This window comes from Suricata suricatta, chromosome X (assembly GCF_006229205.1).
Source record: "Suricata suricatta isolate VVHF042 chromosome X, meerkat_22Aug2017_6uvM2_HiC, whole genome shotgun sequence".
Classification (NCBI taxonomy): domain Eukaryota; kingdom Metazoa; phylum Chordata; class Mammalia; order Carnivora; family Herpestidae; genus Suricata; species Suricata suricatta.
Window position 1 is genome coordinate 61,027,437 of NC_043717.1, and position 9,925 is coordinate 61,037,361.

The window sequence follows — 9,925 nt, forward strand, 5'->3', positions numbered from 1 at the left end:
AAAAAAAAAAAAAAGCAGGCAGTAGCTCCCTCTGGTGAGTAGGCTTGGTTTGATGGGGTAAGTCTTGGAGTCTGCTCTCAGAGGCTCCTCCCCTGCCTGAGGTGAAATGAGCAGCAGGAGGTGAAGTGCACACCTTACAGACTCAATTGTGGAGTGCCCACCCCCAGTCTGGATCGCAGTTGCCATGGGGAATGGAAAAAAACAAAAAGCAAAAAACCGAGTCTCTCTTAGTTTCCGATAGCTTAGCTCAAGAAGCTGTGTGCTCCTGGAAATGTGCTGGGAGCTCCCACATTCTAAGCGCGTGCTTCCAGGCCTCCACCCGCAACCGACTCTTTGTTGAGGGTCCCATCGGTGCAGGTCTTATTTCTTCCCTGTGGGGACCCGGAATTCGCGCAGTCAGTGTAGGGGGCTGGGTGTGCCGTGGAAATGCGGTCCGTGGTCCTGTTCCCAAAACCAAGTTCGAATTGCTCGCGCCTGGCGCAGTTGCTTCTTGGGTCGCTTCCGCTGCGGAGCGCGCCTCTCCAGAGCAGCTACTTCTCACAGCCACAGGCGCCTCTGATTCCCAGCCGAGATGGCTTAGGGCTGGAGGCTATTCCTTCTCTTGAGCCTGACTGCCCAGCAGTTATCTATGGAGTGGGTTTCTGTCTCCAAGCGCAGCCAAGCATTCTATACCTCTTCCCCAGAGACAGTTCTATGAGCGCATTCCGACTCTGTCTCTTCCCTTTGTTTCCCGGGCTCCTGGCACTTGTGCCACATTGGGCTGGGGATCTTACCTCCCCTGCCCGTCCCGGGCTGGCCCGTCCTCGGATCTCCCCCATTCGCCCCCACTCACTCAGGTATCTTTGAGGTTGTATTCCTTCTGGAGTTCGTATTTTCTCCTTTCGCTCTCTCAGTTGCATGTAATATCCTTCTCAGTTCGAAAAACGGTGCGGAAGGAGTTTACAGAGCTCCCTTCCTCTCCGCCATCTTGCTATGATTCTCTTGTCCGTTTTAAAGGCTTGTGCTGCACTATGCGCCTATTAATATTTCTCTATTGAAGGAGGCTCTGTGTGTAGGTCTGTCATTTCCGGAGATGTTCTTTTAATAATGTCTCTCGGTTTCTCTTGTTATGCCTCTGTTTATATATATATTTCTGTACTCTGCGATATTTGGGACTTTCCACTATGTGTGCTTTGGGTTGTTTCTTGAGGTAGCCCTGATAAGGAATACAGACTGACAAACACACAGAGAACACAGGCATACAAATGTACTGACAGAACAAGTGAGGAGGCAAACCAAAAGTGGACAGAAAAAAAGGGACAGGTAAGAAAAGAGTGGGGAAAAAAAGAAAAAAAACGGAGGGGGCCAGGGGGTTCATTGACAGCTAGAGATAAAGGACAGTCTGAGTGCTTAAAACCTGTGGAAGGGGGAGATAATGATGAGATAAAGGAAAAATTATGTGGATCGTAAGAATTGATCTTTGGACAGCAATGCCTAAATGTTGGTCTTTCCCAGACTCCAGGTGGTAAGGGAGAAAAGAAGGAAATAGGAAAATAGAAAAGCGAAAAAAGGGGAAAAATTAAAAAGTAAAAATATTAAGGAAAAAACCCACCTACAAATAACAAGCAAAAACACAGCAGCTCTCCAAAGCAGATGGGTGTGGCTTGGTGTAGGTAGGTGAGGTTTCAGGGGCTGCTCTCTGAGGCCCTGCCTTAGTGGATGTGGGGAGAAGAATGGTGGCACCCCAAGCCCCCCCTCTGACCTTGTGTTGTCAGCCACTCTCTTGAGTCCAACCTCCTTGTGCCTCAGGCGGGTCTAATTGTTTATGTTTTATAAGATCTGCCCAGTTTCTAAGTCCTTGCCCATGCACTCAATATTGCCATCACAGTTAAAATCCCCTGCAGGTGGGTGACTTTCAGGCCAGGATTGAGTAGGGGGATTGTGAAGTCAGTTTTTTACCCTGGCTCCACCTGAGGTCGGCAAGCTGCTGGGCCCAAGGGAGAACAAGCCCACTGAGGGGGACAGATTTCTCTCTCCCTCCGAGCTCAGCAGCTCTCAGTCCTGGGCGAGGTCTCCACTCTCCAGAGATTATGCTAGGAGTGATTCAGTCTCTACTTCTCTTTCCCTGGTCTCTCTGCTGCCTTGCCTGGTGATGCCACATGTGGTTCAGAAGGTCTCTTCACCTCTGGACACACAGCCACCCCGTGCCTGTGGCTCCCCGCAGATCTGTACACCTCTGGACTCACAGCTGTCCCTCCCATGCGGCTGTCTTGTTGACTGTGTGCCTGTGGATACACAGCTTTCTGTAGGCCCAGCACCAAGCCTCTGGGCACTTTGTCTCCCTCTCCAATTTGGGCAGGTGCTCCCTCCCCCAAAGTCTCCGGTCCCTGTTCCCACTCACTCACTGAGGCGTCCATGAGACTGCTGTAGATAAGGGGTCTGTGCACACACCTCCATTCTTGGATCTCAGAAAACTGTTGCTTTTAATTATTCTTCTCAGTTTGATAATTGTAGGCAGATGGAGGTAATGAGGCTCCTTCCTTCTCCACCATCTTGCCACTCCCCTCACCTGTGATTCCTATTAGTGACAGAATAAAGTTTTGCTAATACTGTTGTGGTTTGTTGACTACATTCATTATTGAAGAAAACGTTCATTTTTCGTCAGAGGATAATGAAAATAAAGACAAATTTCCTGCACTTAAATGCATAGATTACATTAATTTTTTCCACAGACCTCCAAAAGGGACTCCATATTAAGAATTTCTATCCTAAAAAAAATTAATATCCTATGGAGAACTGTAATAGTGTATGGATAGTGATTACTTATGATTTTTTTTAATATATGTGGTAAGGTTACATTCAGATATATCACACTTTTTGAAATAGAGAAAAACTAAGAGATATGCATAAAATAAATCATTGTATGTAAATCTATTTCTCCCCTTTGTCTTCATCATAAAACTGTAAATTCCTCTATGGGAAAAAGATATGTTTACCAAATGTAACAAAAACATTTTTAAATAAATCATTTTGAAAACTATTTAAAATAAAAATAAATTTCTGAAAAAAATTCAAATCTTAAAAAGTAAATATAAAAATAGTTGTTTCTAGCCTATGTGCCATGCCCAGGTTGTTATATGCAGAAATTTGTATGTAATATTATATTGAATACTAAAATAATTGTGTGACATTGTCACTACTCTAGCTCCCCCTTTACAGGAGCCAGGGTTGTTGTATTGGAGAGTCAAAACTGAACTGGATTCAGTCCTGGCTCCACTTATCAACTAAGTGAGGTTTGTCAATTTTCTTGACCTCTCTAAATTAAAATTTCCTTATCTGTAAACCGAGTATAATGTAAAAATATAATCTGCCTCATGATGGTAATATGAGATAATGCATGAAAATAATGTAGTATCTTGTCTAGCACAGAATCCACGTATCAAGGTCATCGTTGATCCACATATTGCCACACCGGTCTGTTTTTAATCTCCATCTTCTAGAGTCCATCAGTAATTATTTTTTATTATAGTTTATTGTCACGTTGGTTTCCATGTAACACCCAGTGCTCATCCATAACACACAGTGCTCATCCCAACAAGTGCCCTCTTCCATGTCCATCACCCTCCTTCCTCTCTCCCCCATACCCATTGGCCCTCAGTTTGTTCTCAGTATTCAAGAGTCTCTCATGATTTGCCTCCCTCCTTCTCTGCAACTATTTTTCCCCGTCCCATCTCCCATGGTCCTCTGTTAAGTTTCTCCTGTTCCACATATGAGTGAAAACATATGGTATCTGTCCTTCTCAGCTTGACTTATTTCACTTAGCATGACACCCTCAAGGTCCATCCAGGTTGCTACAAATGGCCAGATTTCATTCTTTGTCATTGCCATGTAATACTCCATTGTAAAGGTAAACCACATCTTGATTTCATTCACCAGTTGATGCACATTTAGGCTGTTTTCCATGATTTGGCTATTGTTGAAAGTGCTGCTATGAATATAGGCGTACATGTGCCCCTTGCCTCAGCACTCCTGTATCCCCTGGGTAAATCCCTAGCAGGGCTACTGTTGGGTCAAAGGGGAGTTCTATCGATAGTTTTTTGCAGAACCTCCACACTGTTTCCCAGAGTGGCTGCACCAGTTTACATTCCCACCAACAGTATAGTTATCTTTTCCCATTCTGTCAGTTGCCTATTAGTTTTATTGTTTCCTTTGCAGAGCAGAAGCTTTTTATCTAGATGTGGTCCTAATAGTTCATTTTTGCTCTTGATTCCCTTGCCTTTGGGGACGTGTTGAGTGAGAAATTGCTGCAGCTTAGGTTGAGGAGATTGTTTCCTGCTTTCTCCTCTAGAGTTTTGATGATTTCCTGTCTCACAAGCAGGTCCTTTATCCATTTTGAATGTATTTATATGTATGATATAAGAAAGTGATCTAGTTTCATTCTTTTGCATGTTGCTGTCCAGTTCTCTTACCACCACCTGTTAAAGAGGCTGTCTTTTTTTCATTGGATACTCTTTCCTGCTTTGTCACATTAGTTGGCCATACATTTATGGATCCAATTCTGGGTTCTCTATTCTATTCCATTAGTTTATGTGCCTGTTTTTGTGCCAATACCATATTGTCTTGATGATTAGTGCTTTGTAGTAGAAGCTAAAGTCTGCGATTCGGATGCCTCCCGTTTTGGTTTTCTTCTTCAATATAACTTTGACTATTTGGGGTTTTTGTGGTTCCATACGAATTTTAGATTATTTGTTCTAGCTTTAAGAAGAATGCTGGTGCAATTTTGATTGGGTTGCATTGAATGTGTAGATTGGTTTGGGTAGTATTGACGTGTTAACAATATTTATTTTTCTGATCCATGAGCAGGGAATGTTTTTCCATTTCTTTGTGTCTTCTTTAGTTTCCTTCATAAGCTTTGTATAGGTTTCATCATACAGATCTTTTACATCTTTGGTTGCATTTATTCCTCGGTATTTTATGTGTGTGTGTGTGTGTGTGTGTGTGTGTGTGTGTGTGTGCAGTTGTGAATGGGATCAGTTTCTTGATTTCTCCTTCTGTTGCCTCCCTCTTAGGGAGAACAACACTAGGCAACTATGGCAGAGAACTGAGGAGCTCCATACTTCCTGCCTGCATCTCTCAATCAACGAAGGGCTGAAGCCGAATGATACTGAACCACTAGAGTTTGGGAGGAAAAGAGAGAGAGTCCACTAAGAAGAGAGCCTCATAGGTGTGTGATTGCAAACTGGGGAAGCTAAAAACTGGCTGGACCCCAGAGGCACAGAGGGGAGGGTGTTTCCTCCGCAGAGACAGGAGGGGAAGAGAAAGAGCAGCTAAAACTGCTCATAGAACTGTCCCTGGAGAAGACAAAAACCTCGGCCTGGGAAGGACAGGGATCCTATCATCCCATCTCTAACCGCAGCTTTTGTTTGTTTGGGAAAACCTTTATCTCTCCTATTCTGAATGACAGGCTTGCTGTATAAAGGATTCATGGCTGCATATTTTTTCTCTTCATCACATTGAAGATTTCCTGCCATTCCTTTCTTGCCTGCCAAATTTCAGTAGATAGGTCTGCAACTACTCTGATATATCTCCCTTTGTAATTAGGGCCTTTTTATCCCTCGCTGCTTTCAGAATTCTCTCTATTTTTATATTTTGCCAGGGTCACTATAAAATGCCATGTAGAAAGTCAATTCACATTACATCTGAGGGGAGTTTTCTGTGTCTCTTGGATTTCAATGTGTCTTTCCTTCCTCAGATTGGGGAGGTTCTTGGCTATAATTTGTTAGAGAACCCTTTCAGGCCCCTTCTCTCTCTTCTTCTTCTTCTGGAATTCCTATGATATGGATAGTGTTACCTTTAATTGCATCACTCAGTTCTCAAATTCTCATTTCCTGCCTTTGGATCAATTTCTCTCTCTTTTTCTCGGCTTCCTCTTTTTCTATAATCTAATTCACCTATTCTACTCTCTGTCTTTTCAGTCTGAGCTGTGACAACCTCCATTTTATCATGCACCTCATTTATAGCATTTTTTAATTCATCACTACTATTTTTAAGGTCCATAATCTTTGTAGCAATAGCTTCTCTAATATCTTCCATGCCTTTTTCAAGCCCAGCAGTTATGTTACTTATATCTGTTTTGACCAATTCTTTTTCTGTCACTTCTTCCTGGAATTTCTTTAGAGAAGAGTTCTTCCTTTTCCCTATTTTGGCTAGCTTTCTGTCTCTTGCAGGTTTTCAAAGCTTGTTATGTACTCTGTACCTGTGAGTTCTGCTATATTAAAGGATGCTTATTGACTGTCCAAGGGCTCTCTGTTGAGGAAATGTTCTTTTAATGGTGTCCCTTAGTTTTTCTTGTTGTGCCTTTGGTTATTTTATTTCCCTACTCATAGTGACTCTCCATCATCTGTACTTTGGTTTGCTTTTTGAGGTAGCCCTGGAATGGAAACCAGACAGACAAACAAACAGGGAACAACAGCGCACAAAGGCATAGACAAATAAAACAAGGAAACCGAAAGGAAAAAAAAAAAAAAAAAACAGAACAAAAACAGCAAAAGACAAATTGCAGTAAAAGCATAAAACCAGAAATCCCAGCTTTAACAAATAAAGAGCAGGGTAGGGGCAGTGCTGATGGAAGAGCATATACAAAGATAGAAACAACAGGCGTGGGGAGAAAGAGAAATTGATTGAACATTGCCCAGGCAGAGAGACTAAAAGCCTTAATTCAGATAAAGAAAAAGAAGAATATAGTAGGAGGCAAGAAGAAAGAAAGGATGATAGTGTTACCCAGAGAAACTAATCTGACTATTCCAGAGAGAGGGAGAGAAAAGAAGGTCATGATGGAAGTGTAGAATATGCATCCAGACAATGGAAAAATTTGACTGTTTAAGCAAACCTATAATCAGAGTGCCCCCGTTCAGGGGAGGGGAGAGATAAAAATGAGATAATGGAGAATATATCTGAATAGCAAGAATTGATCTAGAGTTAATCATGACAATGCATCAATGCTGGCATTGCCTGGGCTCTGTTTTTTTGTTTGTTTGTTTGTTTGTTTGTTTTTTAAAGCAGCTCTCCAGCACGAATGGGCGTGGTTTGGTATAGGCAGGTTTGGCCTCCACTGTGGGTCCTGGGGGTCCGCTCCCTGAGGCCCCGCCTTGGTGGTTGTGGGGAGAAAAATGGCATCCCCCTAGTCAAACCAAACATTGCAAATCAATCTTTTGCGTCTGATCTCCTTGTGCCACGGGCATAACCAAGGTGAGCTGTATTCTATGTCCTGCGCCTATCTTGTTTCCTGGTCTTAATTTCTGTGCTTTAATCTGTGACTGGGGCACCCAGCCCAAAGAAAGCTCTGCAGCTAGAGATCTGATCTCTCTCTGAAAGCCCTGTGGTTAAGGATGGGATTATAGGATCCCTCTCCTTTCAGGGCCAATTTTTTTTTCTCTTCTCCAGGGAAGAGAAACTTCTCTAAGTAGTTTAAGCCACTCTTTCTCTGCCTGTCGCCTCTCTGCAGTGGGGGCTCCCTCCCCTCTGTGCCTCCAGGTCCTGGCCCGTTTTTAGCCTCTCCAGTTGGCAACACACACCTATGAGGCTCTCTTCTTAGTGGACTCTGTCTCTTTTCCTCCCAGACTCTTGTGGTTCAGTGTCCTTCAGCCTCAGCCCTTCTTTGTTTGAGAGATGTGGGCAGGAAGTACGGAGCTTCCTGATTCTCCGCCACCTTGCCTCCTCTACTTGATCAGTAATTTTTAACACAGAAGATTACTCCCTCCTCCTTAAAAGAATTTCTTCACTTGGCTTGTGGAATACTACTTGCTCTTGATTCTCTTACTTCACTTGACTGGCTGTTCCTTCTCAGCCTTCTCACATACATTCTCCTAATTTTGTTAATCCCCAAAAATTGGAGTATCCACAGGGCCCAATCATCAAGGGACCTCTTCTCTGGTGCTTTAGATGATCTCATAGTCCTATAATTTGAAATGCCATATATAAATTAGTACTGTAAAATTTATAAAGCAGCCAAGGCCTCTCCTGTGCTGTAGAGACTCACATTTCCAACAGATTATTCAATTTGTACTCAGATATTTATTTAGCAATACAAATTTAACACATCCAAAACTTGACACTTCACTTGCCTTCCTCATATTTCTCCCACAATTTTCCTTATCTCAGTAAATGTCCACTCCATCCTTCCAGTTTTCTCAAGTTAGAGTCTCTCTCATGCAGCATGTTCAAACAAGTTGGAAATTCTGCTCATTCCACCTTTAGAAGTTACCCAGAATCCAATCCCTTTTTACTACCTCCACTGTTACTGGTCTGCATGCTTCCACCCTTACTTCCCTATAGTCTCTTCTCCCCATAGACAGGAGTGATCTTTTAAAACAATATAACAAACATCACCTTACTTTGCTGCCCAAGACTACCCATCTCGGATTAAAATAAAAGAGAAACACCTTACCATAGCCCTGTGTGGCTTACCTTTCTGATGTTTTCTGACCATGTTTTCTATCACCCTCACTGTAGCCACAGTCATCACATCTTACATATTCTTTTCCAGCCATATTGGCATGCATCAGGTCCATTATACTGGCAAGACATTTTCCTCCAATATCTACAGGGCTCACACCCTCACCTCCTTCAGTTCTTTGCTCAGTTATCACATTACTAGAAGTTCTCCTGGTTTATTTTATTTTTAATTTTTTAAATATTTTATTTATTTTTGAGACAGAGACAAAGCATGAGCAGGGAGGGACAGAGAGAGAGGGAAACACAGAATCAGAAACAGGCTCCAGGCTCTGAGCTGTCAGCACAGAGCCCAATGCGGGGCTGGAACCGACGAACGTGAGATCATAACCTAAGCCAAGTCCACCCTGTTTAAAATTGCACATCACTCAAGCATTCTATCTATATGCTCCTCCCTGTTTTGTTTTATTTAGTCATTTATTTTTGCATAGCAATTACTATCATCTTTTACTTCTTATCTCTCTTGCCCAACTTAAATTTTAGGTCCATGTTGACAGAGATTTTTATCTCTTTTATTCACTGCTGTATTCCCATTACCAACAATAAAATGTGAAATGAATGACTAATTTTTCTTCATTTTAATACTTTATCAGGTGCCACACACTTTGTGCCTGACCCCGAGCTCTTGGATCACGGGCAGTCCCATCCAGAAGATGTAGATTTGTACAGCACTAGAAGCTGAAATAGCCTGCATAGAGAACTACAAGATGTGTGAAGTTGAAAATAATTATGGAAGAATCATGTAAAGGGTAACTGTAACACATAGAATATAACCTAAACCAAGTTTTTCCCTTACATCTTCTAATGTAATGTACTGTTTGACTAATCACATAAGTGATTAAAACATAAACTGGGAATTTAATTCAAAAATATTAAATTATTGACAAAGAGAAGTAGAAGTATTGGGATGCATTTCATGATTTTTAATGTGTGTATAAAAAATAGATTAAATATATAAATACTGATGAGACTAAAATCTGAGATCGGTATGTGGGTATATAAATATTTATACAGATACACATATATATTGCTTTACCCTTTTCAAAATAATGTCAGCTAAATTAGAATGTTGTGTGGAAGGATGTGTTCCCTGCTCTTTCATTTCCCAGAGCTGGAATAAAATATCCATATTTTATGACACTTGGGCTTGGCTTCGTCTTTTTGTTTTGTTAATGTTAGCTCCTCTTAAGTGTACAAAAACATCTCTACTTAAGAAGACCATATTCTACAAGGGACTTCAGTGATGCTTAGCAATCCTACTGGTTCTGTAGGTGGTTTCCTATTATTCTCTTCTTCAGGAAAGGTGCTACAGACCTTTTATTCTCAAGCCTCCTATACCTGCCAAAGATGACTGTCTCCTATTACATAAAGGGAAAAAATTAGGTATTAGACATGACCATTTGCAACTTCTTCTTAACAACCTTCAAGACTACCT

The 9,925-nt window shown here is 41.9% G+C and overlaps 1 protein-coding gene across 2 annotated transcripts in view; it reads left to right on the plus strand.

Annotated features, from left to right (window-relative positions):
• APOOL (apolipoprotein O like) overlaps positions 1-9,630 on the plus strand; it is a 147,526-nt gene extending 137,896 nt beyond the window's left edge. For both annotated transcript variants that reach the window (XM_029930690.1, XM_029930692.1), the window contains one exon: positions 9,084-9,630. In XM_029930690.1, the coding sequence (XP_029786550.1) occupies positions 9,084-9,172 (89 nt within the window). In that variant the 3' untranslated portion in view covers positions 9,173-9,630. The remainder of the gene's footprint in view (positions 1-9,083) is intronic.
• Positions 9,631-9,925: the final 295 nt, after the last annotated feature.